The sequence below is a fragment of the Rhagoletis pomonella genome, unplaced genomic scaffold, assembly GCF_013731165.1.
Source record: "Rhagoletis pomonella isolate Grant_MI unplaced genomic scaffold, Rhpom_1.0 Rhpom_scaffold_00004, whole genome shotgun sequence".
Classification (NCBI taxonomy): domain Eukaryota; kingdom Metazoa; phylum Arthropoda; class Insecta; order Diptera; family Tephritidae; genus Rhagoletis; species Rhagoletis pomonella.
The window spans coordinates 42,705,609-42,726,557 of record NW_023458558.1 but is presented as its reverse complement, the minus strand read 5'-3'; the positions used below and the strand labels follow the sequence as shown (position 1 = coordinate 42,726,557).

Genomic DNA, 20,949 nt, shown 5'->3' with positions numbered 1-20,949 from the left:
AGAGAAGTTCTGCGCAAAAATACTTCCGCCCTTCTTTTCCGGCAACACAGAAAGGAGAATTCTACTTAGAAAGAGTTAGAATCCCGCAGAAAGAAGTTCTGCGCAAAAATACTTCCGGTCCCCTTTTCCGGCAACACAGAAAGGAGAATTCTACTTAGTAAGGGTTATAATCCCTAAGCGCGGCCCAAGACCGCCTCGGGAGACACGCACAACACTCGCTCAACTTCGCTCCGGCTACTGCATCAGGTTGAACTCCTACTTGAGTAGGTTGAATCAGGATGTGCCGAATGAGTGTGCGGCATGCGGAGAGACCCCACACGACTCGAAACATCTCTTCGCATGCCCGGAAAACCCGACAACCCTAACGGCCTTGTCCCTGTGGACAAACCCCACAGAAGCTGCACGCTTCCTAGGGTTGCCGTTAGTGGAACTTGACGACAACGACTGAGATACCAACCGATCTGGGCGGGGTTGTTGTAGCCGCTACAACAACAACAACAACAACCGCCTACGCAGAAAGAAGTTCTGCGCAAAAATACTTCCGGCCCCCTTTTCCGGCAACACAGAAAGGAGAATTCTACTTAGTAAGGGTTATAATCCTATAATATACTCAGAAAGAAGTTCGTTTTCATGTATGCACTATTTCGGTTTTTGTCATATGCATTACTTCGGTTTTGAGTCGAAACTGTGCATGTATGCATTACTTCGGTTTTTCTCATATGCGTTATTTCGGTTTTCAAACGAAAGTGTGCATGTATGCATTATTTCGGGTTTTTCATATGCATTAATTCGGTTTTCAACCGAAACTGTGCATGTATGCATTATTTCGGGTTTTTCATATGCATTATTTCGGTTTTCAACCGAAACTGTGCATATATGCATTATCTCGGTTTTTTTCGTATGCATTATTTCGGTTTTTTCATATGCATTATTTCGTATGCACAGTTTCCATATGCACAATTTCAGGGTGCCCTTGCATATAATAGCTTTCTCGAAAACCCCCAAAGCTTGTTTATATTTGTTTGCAGCCAATGATACCATAAGTATGATATGAAAACCTCTTTATATTCGATTGGTACGAAAATAATAATATTACCACAAATTTCTAAAAACTGAAACTATTGTGTCATATATGTACCATTGTTTATTTGTATCTTAGTTTGCGTATGGTATGCATTCAATGCAAACATTCTATACAGTCTTTGAAATCAAGTGATGATCATAAAATTAGCTGTCGCTCAGTTACCGCCCAGTTGACAATTGAAAACAGCGAAAATGTTTGTTTTGTTTACTTGCCAATTTGTTAACGTCGGCGACAATGCAAAGCCAATTGTCCGCTTCACTTAACAATAAAATAGTTGCAAGTGGACACACGCACTTAAAGGTATACATACAACACCGCAAAAAATGCGACTAATCCGTTCTAACTCCGGGAACAACCGCAAAGGAACATGCGACTAATATGACTTTTGATCTTTTTATATGGAATGAACTGACTTATTGTTCCTTTTCCACCCGAAAGGTTATAAAAATCAAATAGTCGCTATTAAAAAATTAAATTAAATTGCTACGCTATTAGTCTCTCTAAACGTTGCGCATACATTACATTACATTAGAGATGGGTCGGCCACTAATTGATCTCCAATTATACCCGTATAAGACTAGCTGCGACTAAATGATGCTAAATTATACAGGTCGAGACTACTCCCGGAATATTCTCTTTAGAAATTCGTCAATCCTTAACAATTCGTCCTGAGATATGCTACCCAGAAATGAGATTACTTTATAAAAAAGAGAATCATTTCGAAATATGAGTATTTTTACCCTCTACGAAATTATTTATGCAACCTCACATACGCGGTTTCGCATTATCTTGTACACATACGTATGTACAAACGTTTAATGCACATACTTTACTTTGTCTATATGTATATAAAAGTAGCAGTTTACATTTAAACACTAATGTTGCCTATTTATGCCATGATAAAATGAATGTAGTACATACATACTAGGGTGGCTATCAAAAATGCTGTTTTTGAAATTTCATCAACCTACCCCCTAATTTTATTAGTTTTTATGAGAAATATTATTGCCTAATAATTTTTTTAAATTTTGACCACTGACAATTTCCCCAATTTCAAAATATGTAGTTCCCTAAAATTGAATCTATTTCTAAAAAAACTGATAGCTCATTTATTGCAATAGCATAAAAATTGTGGAAGTTAGGCGACTTTTCTTAAATACGGCATTGAATTTATATGGTTTATGTATCGGACTTTCAGATTTTTTGAGCAGTGTGCCTAAGGAATTCAGCAATATTTATTCAAAATTGATATATACAATCGCTATATAGCAAAAAATAGGTTTTTCCACAAACTTTAGAAAAATGGGGGTGGCACCGCCCACTTACAGTCAGTCAATAAAGTTTAGGTACAGCGAATTTTTTACATTATGGGCAACTATTTTTTAAATATTTTATTTTTCGCTAGTTTTTTATAAAAATATGGTTAATTCTACAACAAAACCCCCAAAATTCAAAGTTCCAAACCTTGTGCAAAATTAAAGAAAATTCTGCAAAATTTCATTCAAATATTGCACTTTTTATTTACGCTCTTTAGAAAAAAGCTGAGTATGCAGTTTTTTAGCCCATTCAATTTTAGTATAATGAAGTGCAAGTATGAGGAAGCTAGGGCTTGGGGAATTTTTTTGTTGAAGGTGTCGCACATTTTTTCAATATAAAAAATGTATCAAACATTATTTTATATGGAGAAAATGAGCCACGCCTTCAACAAAAAAAAATTGCTATAAATCAATGATAAGTCCCAGCTACCTCAAACTTGCACTTTGTTATACTAAAATTAAATGGGCTACAAAACTGCATATTCAACTTTTTTCTAGAGAGCGTAAATAAAAAGTGCAATATTTGAATGAAACTTTGCAAAATTTTCTTTAATTTGGCACAAGGTTTGGAACTCTAATTTTTTGGTTTTTTGTTGTAGAATTAACCATATTTCTATAAAAAATTATCGAAAAATAAAATATTAAAAAAATAGTTGCCCGTATTGTAAAAAATTCGCTGTACCTAAACTTTATTGACTGACTGTATATCATAAATGTGTATCGCTAAAACCACTTGACCGATCTCGACCAAACATAAATTCAAGGCCGTATTTAAGTAACTTCGACAATTTTTATGCGATTGCAATAAATGAGCTCTTTGAAATGGAAGTAGTCATTCGAAAACTCATAAATCTAAATCGTTTTTTCTGACCTAAATCAACAGGTCGCGACCTCTAAATGCCCTTTAAAATATCTACAAAAATAGGAGGTAAGGTCTTGAAATTTCCAAAAAAGCATTTTCGATGGGCACCCTAATACATACGTGCATAAATATGTGTGTGTACACACATTCATATTATATTTAATCGCATGGCACACATCACTTGCACGCTTCAAGTATTAGCCAAACAAACAAACAAGCATTTCGGACATAGGTATCCTGTAGTGAAAAACCAAATCAGTTAATAAAAATTCCAGTTCATTAACTACCTTAACGGAAGAAAGTGGGGTGTTTTAAATCCACTATTTAAAAGACTACTACTTTGAAGAGAGTGAGAAAACGTTTCGAATTTTGATACTCTTTTTACTCAAAGAAACAATTTGTATGTATGGTATGTAGAAGAAAGCATCTGCATAGTGAATAACGAAAGCGTATTAAAAAGAAACATACTGACTTTGAAGCTCTTTAAGCCAAACGCATTTTAAAGTAGTTGAAATCAAATGTTTGAAATTTGGCACGTAGGTAGCGTTTGCCTAAATTAACATATGCGGTAAGTTTTTCCGGTAGGTTGACGAAGGACCTGTTTTAAAAAATTAAAAGGGATCTATTCGAAAAGATCGTATCTGTGTTCCGAATTGCTAGAAAGTTGGCACGTACTTTTTATACCCGAGCGCACTTGTGCACAAGGGTATTATAACTTTGTTCACATAACGGTTGTTTGTAACAGGCAAAACGAATCGAGATAGATATAGACAAATGTATACATAAATGATCAGAATGAAAAGAGAAATCGATTAAGCGGTGACTGTCTGTCCGTCCGTCCGTCCGTCCGTCCGTCTGTGCACACGATAACTCGAGTAAAAATTGAGATATCTTAACGAAACTTGGTACGTGAACTTCTTTTGGGCGTGGGACGGATGGTATTGAAAATGGGCGAAATCGGATAATAACCACGCCTACCTCCCATATAACGGTAATTTTAAGAACTACGAAAACTGCGATATTTTAGTAACTACTGAAGATAATTCACTCAAAATTGATACTTAGAATGAGTTTCAGCCGGAAAACATGAATATTATAAATTTTTGGAAAATGGGCGTAGCCACGCCCACTTATGGTTACATGTGTATATCTTGGTAACCGCTGCACCAATTTCTTCCAAACTTGGCACAGTTGTTGGCCTTAGTACAGCATACTAAATGGCTGAAAATTTTAAAAATCGGACAATAACCACGCCTACCTCCCATATAACGGAAATTTTCAGAAAAACGAAAACTGCAATATTTTAGTAACTACTGAAGATAATTTACTCAAAATTGATATTTGCAATGAGTTTTAGGCGAAAAATAAGAATATTATAAAATTTTGGCAAATGGGCGTAGCCACGCCCACTTATGGTTACATGTGTATATCTTGGTAACCGCTACACCAATTTCTTCCAAACTGGGCACAGTTGTTGGTCTTGGTACAGCATACCAATTGGCCGAAAATTTCTAAAATCGGACAATAACCACGCCCACATCCCATATAACGGTAATTTCGAGAAATACAAAATCTTCGATAAATCAGTAAATATTGAAGCTAATTTATTCAAAATTGATGATTGCAACAATTCTTTACCAAGAAATACGTTTATGACAAAATTTTGGAAAATGGGCGTAGCACCGCCCACTTGTGATCACATATATGTATCTCGCTAACCGTTCTAGCAACTTGTACCAAGCTCGGTATGGTTATTGTGCTTGCCACATAAAAGCAAACCGTTGAAAGTTGTTGAAAGCGGACTAAAATTGAGGCCGCTTTTCATATAACGGTAAATTTCAGATATGCTTCAAACTGCAATATTTCGAAATTTAAGGACGCTAATTTACTTAAAATGTATACACCCCGGCTTATCATGTAGCGGTAGCTTTCGGAAAGGTGGAAAACATATATTTAATACTTGCGCCGGGTATTTAATGTTCGGCTCCGCCCGAACTTAGACTTTCTTACTTGTTCATATTGCATATCTCTGGAAGTGTTCACGGCAAAGTACTCCAACATGGTATGGAGAAATATGAAGTCAATCCGACACTAATGGAAACAAATGGGGGTTATTGGAAAAGGCGGCGTGTCACCTTTCATACATACCGATGTTTTCACACTGCATTTCTCTGGAAGTGTTCATGGTAGACTACTGGAACTTGGCGTGGGGACAATGATCTGAGGGGGGAAAAGTTCTTCAAATGTATTTCGTTGTGCAATTAACCGTGCTAAGAAGCGCGTGTGTGGAGAATTTCAAGAACTTCTTCACGTACATATGACTTTCGTTAGGTTATTTAAGACGACAATGGAAATATGGCTTCTGATGCCCGCGAAATAATATTCTTAGCAGATAAATGTTTCTCCGGAAATCGTGAATGAGAATTGTTGGTGAAAATGTTGGACTAAAATCTTTCAATGAAAAAAATTTATTTTGGGCGGGACAAATATTATAAAGATTTTAGGATTCAGCAACAACAAAGTTATTAATATTTAGCAAATCAAGTAGCCGTCAAATAAATCAACAAGTTTAACAACTACTAAAAATACACCTTTATACTTTTAAAATTCAAAGTATATATTCGAAGCAAGTGTTCACTTTAAAAAGCTTGTCTGTGATTTGCGATCCTTTCTAGGTTACTGGCATCTATAATAACAATTTTTTTCTTGTGCCGCACCTTTAACACCAAGACACATCATGCGCGCCTTACCTTATATGTGTGTAACTGTCTATACCTAAGTACAGGTTTTGGATAAACTTGTGCAATAAATTGGCTCAATACTGCTGGCAACTACAAAGTCAGCGGGGAAGGCATCCAACCATCCGTCTGTTGTTGCACACCGTTTGCTATAGTAGGTCATTGACAACTACTACGGCAAATAAACAACAACCAACACTATTCATTCGGCAATGCCGCGCAGACAATAACATGCTAGGTAACAATAACGACAGCAACAATGCTCAATCGTACATAAGTACATACCAACATGAAAGCGCCGCTAAATGTTATAATACTTTTCTTGATTTATATAGATCCTTAATGCCAGCAACAGTACCCGGAGGAAGTTGGATCGGCGAGAAATATGTGTACGAAATAGAAAGATACGTAGAAAAAATAAATAATTGTTTAGGTATGTACACATTTGTACACACATATGTTCATTAATGTGTATATTTTTAGATGCATATATGTGTATGGCTCTACCTATATAAATATCTGAGTAGATATATAGAATGTATGTATATACTTACTAACATTCTTAGCATCATAAAAGTCTTTGTATGCACTTCTCTTTTCCTCGTTTCGAGCCGTGTGTAGCCTACTGGCAACTAAGTTGTTTGTACAGCCTTACATATATGTGTATGTATGTACATATGTACTCACTTTGCGTTTATGGCAGCTCCCATTACCACAACAAACTTGCATGCTTACCGAATGAAGCATGAAAATCGATTTTTAGAAGGTATGAAATTTTAAAGGACATTTAAAAATGGAAACAACGAAATAGCTAACTTTCACCTGCCGAGAATTTAAAAATATCACGTACGTATGTAGGTATATTAGGGTGGTACAAAAATGCATGTGAAAAAGTAAAGTCGGAATTTTCATGCTCTCAACCCCCAGGATTGTTCTATACCGAAAAATATACCTCTATTTTTTATTTTGAAACCAAAAAACATTTAGACGGCGCTTAAAGTTTCCTATGTATTTTATATGGAAAAACAGGTTTTCGTAGAAATGGAATAGAGTTCTTGAAAATCAATATTTGTTCGACCGGAAGACTTCGTTTCTTTTCAGGAGATTCCCAGTAAATACCCAATCGCCAGGTTCGCCAGACAGAAACTCCAGAGAATGCAATGGGGGATAAATAAAAAATCTTTTACATTAAGAAATTTTTAAATAAACAATTGGGTATTGTTACTGGAAGTCTCTTGAAATTAACCAGTTATCCTATCGAAAAATATTGATTTTGAAGAATTCTATACCATTTCTGCGAAAAGTAGTTTTTTCCATACAAAATACATGGAAAACTGTGAACGCTTTGATTTCAAAATAAAAAATTGGGGTCCACTTTGTTCGATATAAAACAATCCTAGGGGGTGAGAGCATTAAAATTCCAACTTTACCTTTGTTTGGACGGCCTTAATGTAGATACTAAATATTAGGCAAAAGGCTTTCGAAAAATCCGACGAAAATCTAGATACATAAATAAATACGACAACAATAAAAAGTTTACACGAAATTTTTTTATTTACTTTTTACTACCAATTAATTTGATGCCGCATTTTTTTAGTTAATTTTAGACTGAGATCTTAATTGCCTTCCTTTTGTTGTAAAATACTAATATAATAAGTGCATATAAATAATTAAATCATCGTAAAGTTAAAGATGGGAGTTTTATGGGATTTGTTTCCAATATGCTTTCAAAAGGATTAGTACATTGCTTCCGGATATTTCAATGCAAATAAATAAGTAATCAATTTCTTGCTAAACTTGTGTTGTACATGTGATGGCATCCTAAATGTGGGCGATATACAGTTTTATACAATATCCAAATTACACTGGAAAATATCTTGTTGTCAGCAATTATGGTTATACAAATATTTTTTGTTTTAGAACTTGTCAATCTATCTAACTATATATCTATACCAAGGGCCAATCTACCGAAACAGCATTGCACAGGGTGGTTGGTCGAATTGAGAAAGCTTTAAACGAAGGCGAATATGCAAGGCGTGTATTCCTCGGCATAGCGGTCGCTTGCAATAGCATTTCAGACAATTACAAGAGCGGAACTGGTTAGGATTAACATAACCCTAAGAAACGATGGAGTGCAATAAGGCCCGCCCAAAAAAAAAAGAAATAAAGCCTATGGGCGTTATTGGGAAATAGCGCCCATCAATGAAAGTCAATAAAGCCCGCGGGCTTTAGTGACATAGAGCACGATGCTGCATTCAAATCTTATTTATAGTGCGACTTGCTTGAAATTTGGCTTGTAGGCAGCTTATTTCTAGGATTAACATATAGGATACTTTCTTCTGATGGGTGGACCAGGGACCGATCTATTCCAAAAATTCTTATTTATGGTCAAATTTACTTGAAATTCGATACCCGCATTATAGTTTTACAGTTCGAAAGGTGTTTGTAGTATTTAACAATACTAGTATTTGAGAAGCTCTAGCAAAGAAAAAAAACCTTGGTAGAACCTTCCACTTAGGTTTATATTAAAGCTAAATTTCTTGAATACCATCCCTGAAAATTCCTGCGCTTTGCTTGATGGTCACTTATACTCATTTGATGAACAGGAAAAACTGATTTTGGGAAGTTCGAGTACCTACCGCAATTAACGAAAAGGTGATACAACCTTTCAGTAAGGCTCAAATTAAGACTTGGAATTCTGACTTCGAATTCCTGAAAATACCATTCCAGCACCTTGACTCTAGGCTCACCTATAATCACTTATTGAACAGCTAACCTTAATTTTTACACAATATATATTTTTTTAATTGCATAATTTTTCAGTAGATTTTAATTATTGTGACCATCAGGGCAAGGTGCAGGAATAGTATTTTCAAGGATAGTAGTCTGTAGTTCCAGCTTTAATTTAAGTCCAAGTGGAAGGTTTTGGCTTCACTTGGCATTTACAATTGGCGTCGGTTGGTAAGTACATAAGAGAAACGACTGGCGTGCTTTGTTGGACTCGGCCAAAATCGCTTAGGCAATTAGAGTGCCAATTAAATATAAGAAGAAGGACGGTTCTATCACCTTTTGTTTCCTGTTGATTTTCAAAATCTGGAGCTGATGGAAACTTTATTCTTACGGATTCGTAATCAGCACAGAAAAGTCTATCAAAAGTAGCTTTAACATTTGCCACATCAAAATCGGTGTTGCCCTGTATTACCTACGCTAATTATATAAAGAGAAGCTCCTTATTTTTATAAGAGGAGATCTCGCGAACGGCTGCACACATTTTGTTTTTTGAAATTTTGGACATCTACTGCAGACTTTTGATATACATATTAAGGGAGCGTGGCATCATCAATACATATCCAATATTTCATACCGTATATCTTTGGAAGTATTTGTGGAAGTGTCCTGGAAAGCGGTATAGAGATTTCGGGGCTATTGGGAAAGGGGCGTGGCGCCGTCAAAACATATTGAAAGTTTTACCTATGTGTAAATACATACACTCAGAATACAGTGGTTTTTTAGAAAAAATTTTTTTGTTAACTTTTTATATAAATGTAGTTCATTTTACATCAAATGGCACCAAATTTTGAGTAAGCAGTTTTGTAGTTGACTCAAATTCAGTATCATAAAGTGCAAATTTTAATTGGCTATAAGTTATCGTTGCTTGTTGAGAACTTTTTCGCTGATGATTTTGCGCATTTTCTCCATATAACGAAGTATCAGTATGTAAAAGACTTATTCTGGTGGGTGAACTCCTTTTAAACGACCCAAACGGGTTTAACGACATTTTTTTGTGTGTTTGAGTAGGTCCCTGTATAGTTTAAGTTCACAACTTAAAACGCCAGGTGGCGCTGAAGTCGGGTTATTACTCAAAATCGTATTTGTGATACGATTTGGCTCATATTCGAGATATATATGTGTTGGTAACGATAGGGGCAATACTATTACAAAAAAATATGTGGATGATGGTTTATTTAATTTGTATAGGAACAAAAAAACTGTATATCAAGTTGATCCAATTTTTTTGGTGCACTCACCTGGTCATTTTTGTTCAAAGATTTTCGCGTAGTAAATTTTCGAGAACAAGGCCAGCTACTTTTTCAGATATTTTTTTTTTGTTTTTGAGTGAAAAACAATCAAACCGCGTGCTAGCAACTTGTAAGGTTGCTAATTGGTTTTTTGGTTATTTTTATTTTTCTTTGGGTTCGGAAACGTCAAATTGGTAGCGGTATTCACCAATGAATACAATGAAAACCTAAAGCCAGTGTGCAAAAAAAACAAGTTAACAGGGTGCGCAACAAAAATTCTCCTTTATGAAGACAACTTGGCTGTTTATGAAAAATGTTTATATTTTTTTTTTTAATTTTTTGAATTTTCCACTTTTATTTTATTTTCAAGCAAATGTGGGTCAACCACGAAAAACTTCAGGAACTTACTTGATTGCTTGGAGTTCTTTTTCAAAGTGTCAGATTGTTGGGTGATCGCAGAAGGCGAAACCCAACATCCGTGGCTAATAGGACTCAAGAAAAAGGACCTCGCGTAACAAGTAACTGTTCCCACTTAGATCACAGCGGGATCTAAAAGTGTAAGCAGGCTTCAATATGCATAACTGATAGAAAATAGATATAAGAGTGACCAAACGGCAACTACAAGTAAATACTACCCTGAGCCACACCAAAGATTTCCACAAATTAATACAATTTTGTTATTTCCAACACAACAACAAAGGAAGCTCTTGTCTGCTTAAAATGTTTTCACAACATCCTTCTGTGCAACAATAAATGCAGACACAATGACACAAAACACCACAGGTGTGCTAATTGGGAAAGTTGAAAGACAATTGCGTAAGCTGGTCAGCATTACAGGGAAGAAATGCATGCGGCATAAAATTTTGCCCAACTATCGATGATAAAAAAATATTTTTAAATAATCCGCATTCCTAACCATCGCTATTATTTTAGATGCTGGATTTACACTGAGCCATAAACGGACAAAAATTTTAATGACAAAATTGGTCATTCAATGCTAATCGTATAGTTGCATTAACAAACAATAGTCACCAAACCCCTTTTCACATGCCTTTTTTTTTAGTATATACACTTCATTGCCTGTTTAGTCATTTCGATACCGATTCAACATGAGCAAAATTTTTTTTTAGTATACTACTATATATAGAATTGAACAAATAAAAATACCCAAAAAGTAAACTTTTCGACAGTACCAAGTATGAGGAAATTGAATAAATAAAAATATATATAATAAAGTAAAGCCATCACAGGCACACAATGGTACTAAAGTAGCTAAAAATATTAATAATTGACTAGCTCATTCTGAAAAAGCGATTACCAAGATTTATTGCGAAATATGGAACTTTATATCAAAGAATTTTTGATAAAAATGCATGCTTACAAATATAGGAAAATATCAAAATAGATTCAACGCGAAAATAAAATTGTGGAAAACTAAAATTTCTGCCAGTGCGGATATATGGTATGTATGTTTATGAGTAAACCTCACGAGTTGGTACATTTTTCGTCCAAAACGTGTTTTGTATAAAGAACAAGATTCCATCGCAAAATTGTATTTAAACGAAAACTTAAAAGATATATACTAAAATAAGTGAAGAACTATAAGTTCGGACAAGACCGAACTTTATATACACAGCGTAGGTATCAAATATCGTGGTTTCAACTAAGACTTAATGAAATCGTTGAAACAAGTTTGGTAGAAATCGATAAAGCGATTACCGAGATATACATTTGTGGCCATAAGAAGGCGGCGCCCATTATCCAAAAATTTATAGTAATCTTATTTTCTGCTGAATGGTTATTGCAATCATCGATACTACTGAGATACAGCATTTCCCCATAATTAGTCCGGGTCACGCCCATTTTCTATTTCATAATAATATTATTTTTTACCAAAATTATACTTCACATACTATTTTTCAACAATTTATTACTGAAATATCCTAATTCTTGCATTTTTCGAAAATACCATTATATGGGAAGTGGGCTTTGTTACAGTCCGATTTCGCCCATTTTGAAAAGGAAACTACCTTGGATAAAGGGTAACGTTAATACCAAATTTGGTTGAGATTTCTAAATTTTTGCTCGATTTATAGTGTACACGAACGGACAGACAGACATTTGTCTCAATCTATCTCGATTCGTTTTGGCTGTTACAAACAGCCGTTATGTGAACAAAGTTATAATATACTTGTGCACAAGTGCGCTCGGCTATAAAAAGTAAAAATAACCACTCATGCTCATATACCTATAGTTGCGTATGTAACGTATAAGCCTCGTAACACCATTCGCAGTCATCTAATTCGTTTACTCGCACGCCTAACTTCAAAGTCATATTATTTAAAAGTAATTAAATATTGGCGTGGTACATTTTTACGCATTCATTTTGAGTGTGCCAATAAAAATTGTAAAAATGGAATTTTAGTTTATCAAATTAAAGTCAGATTTCACTCTAGTTTACAAACTAGTTTTATTACACTATACCTTTTTGAACAGTATTTCAGAACAACACAAATGTATTTCAGAAAAAGCCAAATGAATTTCAGAAAAACTCAAATGTATTTCAGAAAAGTTCAAATGAAGTTCAGAAAAGGCCAAACCAAGGCACATTAAACAGGTAGTATCAGTAGAGCAAAAACAACATTTGCGTGTATTTTGTTGTTGCTTCTGGTATCGAAAGTGTCAAAAACTGTTCTGAATTTTTTCTTCTAAATCAAAGCGTGCCATGTGAAATACAAAAAATTATAAAAAATAAAAAATTGAAATTGGAAAAAATAAAAATTGATGCAACTTTCTTTCCTAGTAAATTTGTTTGCTTCTCGAAGCATTGATCCATCCTTTGCAAGGCCCAGTAATCAGCGGTCGTGCTGCCGAGTTGGGCGAACGTTCCAAAAGCTGCTATTCAATCGCTTGTTTTGTATGGAAAAAGGTTTCACAAGCAAATGGATTTTAACAACTTATAATTTTCGTGAGAAAAAATTAAAAATATTTGACATTTTCGAGACCAAATAATTTGAAAATAAATCAAATCAGCTGCTCTACTGATACTACCTGTTCAATGTACCTTGGGCCAAACGAATTTCAGAAAAACTCAAATATATTTCAGAAAACCTCAAATGTATTTCAGAAAAGGGCAAATGTATTTCAGAAAATACATTTGCCCTTTTCTGAAATATATTTGCGTTTTTCTGAAAATCATTTGATTTTTTCTGAAATACAATTGTGTTTTTCTGAATTTCATTTGGCTTTTTCTGAAATACATTTGGCCTTTTCTGAAATACATTTGGCCTTTTCTGAAATACATTTGAGCTTTTCTGAAATACATTTGTCCTTTTCTGAAATACATTTGAGGTTTTCTGAAATACATTTGATTTTTTCTGAAATTCATTTGGTCTTTTCTGAAATTCATTTGGCCTTTTCTCAAATACATTTGTGTTTTTCTGAAATACTGTTGGAAAAGGTGTATATTCGTTCGTTTTAGCAAGGAGAATATTTTCTACGTTTAATTTAAACATTTTGAAATTTCTAAAATTATTAAAATTAGAAAAGTCTTAAAATGTCAAATGTTACATAATAACTGCGACAGATATTCTGCATACCGCCATTTTTTTGTAACTTTGTGTTAAACTCTTGAAACTTCACAGATATATTCTATTTGATTCCAGCGTTCATTGCCTCTAATATGAACATATATGAACATTATATTTGAAAATTTCCCAAAGTTATGTATTAAAAAAAAAAAAAATTATAGTAGTTTATGACCTTTTTGAAATGAAAGGTGTTTACTTCCGGTTGAGAGTTAATGCAAACATCGGTGTAATTGTTGGGCTCTAATTTCAAACTGCAATGAGATGAAAAAATTGCAGAAAAGGGGAGGGGATGGCGAAGGAAGAAGGTCCACCGGAATCAGTAAAACTCTGCAAGTGGTCTAGTGGAAAAAAAAATTGAGAATCTCTTATCTACATTATATAATAGTAAACCTTGAGTGTGCGTGTCATGTTCAAAAAGGTTCCAGCACCGTTAACTACGATTTCAGTTCCCATTATTCTTCTTTATAAAGATACTTATCATAAGATTTATTGAATTTTAATTGATACACTGATATATATATTACCTGCCAAGTCCGATCTTAAGGCGAAATAGATTTTCCTGGGCGAAGCTAGTTCTAACTACATCCGATACATCCATCTAACGCGAAATGAAGTTGGACGCAACAATATTGTGGACTGCGTAGTTGGAGTTGGACTGATGAGAATAATTATTTGAAGCGCGACCGAAGTTCTGCTCAAAAATACTGTGGCGCCTGATCTAGTTTAGCGTAGTCAAAACAAGTTTGTCTTAAGATCGGGTTTGCCCGGTAACATACATATACATACACATACAAATCCAGAAAATGCAATAAAAAGGTATATTCAGGGGAAATTGAAAAACATGTAGATATTCATGACCCACGAATCTGTTATTCAGATGCAGCTTATAGCCAAAATACTAGGCTTTCTCTTCGAATGAGATCCGTTTTCGATGGCCAACTTCCTGCTTGCTTTGGGTAAGCTTTCGTTAGAGTTGGCGGACGTAAATATGATCAGGTTTTGATGAGTTAGTGTTATGCTTTTGTGACTAAAACCGGAAAATGCTTCGAATTTGATCTAAATCGGATAAAATTTACCATTTTCGTCCACAATAGCTATGGGCGTTTCAGTGATTTGACCTTTACTTTATTGCACAGTTCTTCAGTAAGTGCAGAGGTATGTATCATCGAATTCGGAGCCCCAGTAGTAGGCCGCGCGTCACGTCCCACTGTGCGCCACAGCTGCATCAAAGTTTCATGAAAAATGTATGTTCAGCGGCATAAAATGCTTTGTTAAACCGGTAGTTGATATCGCTATTGTTTTTTTTCCACGCATTGCGTGCTGGAAATGTTTTTGCTGCAATACATATCTACATACATATGTGCATAGACGTATATATGCACATTCATGTGCACACTAGTAGTAAGGCAACTGTCCCGTGCACTGCGTTAGTTCTCAATCCGCGATATTTGCAGGATTTTTTGTGTTGCCTTTTGTCAAAAAAAAGAAATATGTTGACTTTGTGAATAACAATACTTCATACATGTATCAACTACATATATGTATTAGGGATGTCGCGAACGTGGAGTTTTAGACATCCGCGAATGCGAATGCGGATGTTTAAAAGATAACATCCGCGAATGTGAAAAAATGGAAATGTAGGTAAATTTTAATAATGTTTTTTTTTTATTTATTTAGTACTTGAATTTAGAAATTGGAATATTGTGTTTAATCAAAAGTAATTTTCCGGATTACAGTCTGTTTCTTAACGGGTCGTAAATCAAAATTGCGCCACTAGCTCAAGGCGACGAACTTAAAAACTTGAAAGTTCACAAAAATTTTAACTTCTTTTCGATTGACGCTGCACCAGTTGAGATTTTTTTTTTATTGCGGTGCAATAATTCCTTTTTGAGCATTGCATCGGGGCTGCAAATGTCGGATGTATCCTCCTGACTTTCACCTTCACAATCTAGCATCATGGCAAGATCGTTTTATAAACACCGTTGTCTTCCAATTTTGAGAACCAATTCTTTTGGTTTTCTAAGTAGGTGGATATGGCAAATAAATTGTTTATTTTCTAGGACGGACAATTTTGAAGAAAAGTCTGTTTTGAAAGTCGTGGCTGCCAGCCAATTTAGTTTAAAATCTTGTTGTTTTGCAAAAAGGGCACCCCGATTTTTATGATAATTTGAATTATGGGAATCACGGACGATTAAGGTCTCAATTCTGCTTAGTTCCCGGGAGACTTCTTGAAAAAGCTTCACTTGTAATGAATAGCTTGTAATTAGTTTTTTATTAGCTGAGCTCGACTTTTCCCAGTTGCACGCAGTCAAAATTAATTACTCACCGCTGTCGGTATTATAAGCCATCAAATCCGTTTTGTTGTACCCTTCCATGCCCTCAGTGTGCTTTGATATTTTGAGCCGAATGAACGCAAATTTTCAACATATCGTTAATATAGTATGGGCAGCTTGAATTTCACATTCTCGCTGAAATGTAAAAAAGCAACAACTAACAAATTTTTTTATTGCATAAAAAAATGTCAATTTACCCCAAATAAAATCGTAATTTTTTCCAAAAAAACGTCTAGTTTTGGTTGTTATAATTTTGTAACAATAAAAAATACAAACAAATTTACCTACAGAAATTACATAAATACAATAAATATGAAAACTATGAGTGATTTATTCGGAGCCAAATTTTCGAGAAAAGCGTACGGCAAATTCAAATTCTACGATTAATTGAAAGGCGAAATGGCGAGAAAACTGTATGCCAAAAATTAGGTTTGACTCTTCCAATTACAAAAGAAAACGCAGTATATTGCGTGAAGTTGCCTTCATAATTTTGTAAATGAAAAACTAATTTCGCTCAGAAAAAAATATAATACACTAGTTTTTCTTTTAAAAATTGGTCAAACGTCACTTGTGGTATATACTTAGATTGTTCACCATTTTTTTCTTATAATGGAAAGTAGAATTCCAATAAGCCATGCACTTTTTTCCAAATTAAATTACTCCGCCCTAATGACCACACATTACAAAACCAAAGGGAACCCACATTGCATATGGGTTACTAAAGGTTGAAGAACAAAACTAGATATGTAAATGCATTGTTTATTTTAGATTACGTTTTCATTTAACAAGTTATGTGCTACATACATATATAAGTAAGTGGATAAACTAAAAAAAATCGTAATTACGGTTGCAAAATCATCAAAACGTCATTGAGCTAAAAAAAACGTCAAAATGACGACGAAAGCGTCAATTTTGCAACGCTGGAGGGGTCTTATGATTCGATGAAATCCATCTTAATCAATCAAAATATTCGAATTTTGAATTTTTAGTTAGTTGCGACTTTTGTTTTTCCCCGGCGACATAAGTTACGCCCTTTTCATACTATACTAAAGATATATTTCATGCTAAGTCCCACTCCTCAATATTTATTAAATTCGCCTTGAATTAATTCTTATTTGATTTGTGAACTTTGCTGTCAACATATTCACATATTATTTTATCTTTATTTCGAAGCGTGCTAATTTTGATAATTATCACAAAATTAAAATAAATGTTGTCGTTTTCCAGCTGAAAGACTAATAAAAGCAAACACGGAACTTAAAAATAATAAGTTTTTTGAGAAAACAAATAACTACACTTACCTAAGAAAAAGTAAAAAATTAATTTGTAGCAAAAAAAACCGACTTCAATTCTCATACAAAAATATAGTTAATGATCCAAAAATCGAACTTAAACTAGATTAGTATGGGACCACTTCTGAGGCACTACCTTTCCGATGCAAAGGTAATTATCGACATCCGTCCTAGGTTATGCGGTAACATACAAAAAAAAAAAAGAAAAAAATATTCCGACGAGCTGATAACCACCTCCCTTTTTGGAAGTCGGTTAAAAACTAGCGATGCATCCAGTTTTTTTTAACAAATCTTTGACAACTAATACTCGATAATTACGTTATTCTTACCTAATTAAAGGTTACTTTTCAACGCGCAAATAGTCGGTTCTCTTTATAGCCAGACGTTGAACATTTCCGCAGGAAATACCTATTGAAGGATCTTACTCTTTGACTATAAATTACAAAAGGAGGGGGGCGCAGGGGGGACAATTTTAATGTAGCATTGCGAATGCGAAAGTGAATGCGAATGTTAAAATTAATGCGGAAGCTCCGCGGTTGCGAATGCGAATGCGAATATTCGCAACAACCTTGATATGTATGCACATACATATGATTGCATTCGATTTAGTCTACCTCACTAAAGCTAGCACCGTTTTTCATATTCACGAGTATGCATGCCAATATTTATGTGTGTACATATTTATACATTTGTACATACATATTTACGTATGTACATATATTACGAAAATTTTTTCAACACCACATACTATGTATACTGTAGGGTACTGAAATCGATTTTTTTGGTGAATTGGGAGCAGCGGATTTGCATAACGACGGACACTACTGCCAAGTACCAATTTGCATACCTTCGCTTGATGTATGTATTTTCATACATATGTATGTATGTAATTCAGCACACATACTCGTCGAGTATAAGGAAAATCCCGGCGGACTGGTAGTTGCCCTGTGAGGAAAATATCTAGTTCTGAACTGGTGCGCTTCTAGTACATTTAGACCCGCCACTAGTTCGCGATAAATCTCTTTTGCATGCAAACAACTGGCGAATTTAACACCTCGATGTCATAGGAATTGGAAATTGTCCCCCGCTGCACCTTTTTTATAGTTCAGAACCTCTAGTTCGCTTTGCACCCCGTCTTCTATAGTTCTGAATTAGTTATAAAATCGACAGAAAAGTAACACGACGTTTACAAACAGTCTGTTTGGTGTTACCATGGTAGGATTTTTAATTATTTCTAAAGAAATATGTTTTCAATCAGAAATCAAATTTGTTTGAACGAATGTAAATCAAATTGGGCATTTGAAAACACGTTTACATACCTTCGGCTGTAGATGAATTTGCAGAGGCGCTGAGGTCACAAAATATTAACAAAAATTTTAGTTTTGTAATACCAAACTATGAAAAAGCATTTGCGAAGCGCAGACTCAAAGCATATATTAACGAAAACCCCGCCAAGGAAAAATCTATTTAAAGCTGCATCCCTTTTTCTATAGTTTCGAACCAGTTCTAAATTCGACATTTTAGATATAGGTTTCTCAAAATAAAAAATTGTTTTTTTTTAATAGTACCACATCGCGCTGCTTTTGAACTGGTGGCGATCTAGATACTATCGGACTGGCGACAAAGATCTAGTACGGAACTACATATTTGGTTCATCAGTTCGGGGTTTCCCTACAGGGTGGTTTACGCTACTAACCAGTTGCTGTAGTATGTATGAATTTTTTTATGAAGTGAAATTGCACATATTGTTTGAAATTGTACATATGTATCTCCATTTAAATTAATTTTCAACTATATACATTAAAGTGGTCCAAAAATGTATGTCAAAAAAAGGATTGTTATATGCCGAAAAAAATATACCCTTATTTTTTTATTTTGAAATCAAAAAATATTTAGGGAGTACTCAAAGCGCTCAAAGTTTTCCATGGAGAAAAAAAAATCGTAGAAATGGTATATATCTCTTGAAAATCAATATTTTTCGACCGTAATACTGTGATTCTCTTCAGGTGACTTCCAGTATTAATATCCAATTGTTTATTTAATCATTTTTTATGATTAAAGATTTTTTATTGGTCCCCCATTGCATTTTCTAAGGGCTTTGGAGGACCTATAAAATATAGTTAGCATTAAAAAATTGTTAAAGAAACAATGGAGTGTTATTGCTGGGAATCTCCTGAAGATAAGTAAGCTTCTCCGATCGAAAAATATTGATTTTCAAGAATTCCACACTAATTCTACGAAAAGATGTTTTTTCTCCATATAAAATACATGAGAAACTTTGAGCGCTTTGAGCACTCCCTAAATATTTTTTGATTTCAAAATAAAAAATAGGGGTCTATTTTTTTCGATATAGATCAATCCTAGGGTGTGCCGGCATTAAAACTCCGACTTTATTTTTTTTTGGACCACTCTAATATACATACATATTTTTAATGCGGACAAAAACTTGATGCTCACAATAAAATAAAATAAAAAAGTATATTAAAATATTTATTCTCTTTTCAGCATAAGGTGCTTTGAGTGCAACTCACCACGGGCATACAGAAGGAGAAGAAGTGAAAAATTGAAGCGAATTGAAGCAAAGGATAAGTTGAGCATAATCGCAATCAAGAATACGCGATAAAAGGAAGAAATAAAAATAAAGTGGTACGTAGTGAGCGAAGTACTCAAAAAATAATTCTGTGAAAAAACAACAACAAAAATAACAAAAACAAATTCTGTGAAAAAATAAAAAATTCTGAATAAAAAACAAAGACTCTCAACTCCAAAAAAAAGACAACAAAATACAAAAACTGAGAAAACTGCTATCCAATCACATAAACAGAAACCGCACAATTGCAACAGCAAAAGCATAACAAATCCGGCAATCCGTAAGCGGATGTGAATAAAAAGTACCAGCTATAAAGAAAAAGTAAAACCGTGCATTTAATCGCTTACTCAACGGTATTGAATTTACAGCACCAACATTGCGCTTTCTTCATTTGCTTACGATAGCACTATGTTGTGAAAAAAAAATCGTTTACCAGTACATATAGTGTAGTTGGTAACTAAATCGGTAGATCGGAGAATCCGCACAAAAAAATACGTACAAATTGTGTTATTACGTATACGCACTGTACGTACGCAAGCTACGACGATTGCTTAAAAGTGTGAGTGTTTGAGTTTGTCGGCATCCGGTCACTTATCAGTCGCCGACGTACTAACCCGGCGGTGTACGCATAAATTGACAGAAATTCTTTCCTTTGATGTAGCTGTAAAAAGCAGAAAACTCACGCCCACCAGCACAGCAATTCAACAAGTTTGTTTGTTCTCTTACCTTTCATTTTATTGCCTTGAAATTGAAACGACGCGTAATAAAGAAACCCGAATTCCAAAGCGAAGTGAAAAGTGAAATAAAAAAAGGAAGTGTACCTTAAAGCGAATAGATTTACATATATATGTATATGTACATATGTGCATACTAAACAACCATTGACCGCTGTCGCGCATTAAACTGTAGGGACATTTGAAAATCATTTCAGAAAAAGGGTATCCACCCAAATACTTCGTTCGTTCCATCGCATTGCCTTGCAGCTAAACAAAATGGTAAGTCCTTATGATTTTATGCGAATCGAGGTATGTAGAAATTATTTATTTGTTTTGTAAAGTTATATTTCCCTTTCTTTGGGATTAGGAATCTTGTGATTGCGTACATTTTACATTCTTTTTTATTATG

The 20,949-nt window shown here is 34.5% G+C and overlaps 1 protein-coding gene across 1 annotated transcript in view; it reads left to right on the top strand.

Moving 5' to 3' along the window:
- Nucleotides 1–20,949, top strand: part of LOC118737583 (guanylate cyclase soluble subunit beta-1) — a 248,683-nt gene that overhangs the window by 7,085 nt on the left and 220,649 nt on the right. The window contains exon 2 of the mRNA XM_036468174.1: nt 19,740–20,819. Within this exon, the coding sequence (XP_036324067.1) occupies nt 20,817–20,819 (3 nt within the window). The 5' untranslated portion in view covers nt 19,740–20,816. The remainder of the gene's footprint in view (nt 1–19,739; nt 20,820–20,949) is intronic.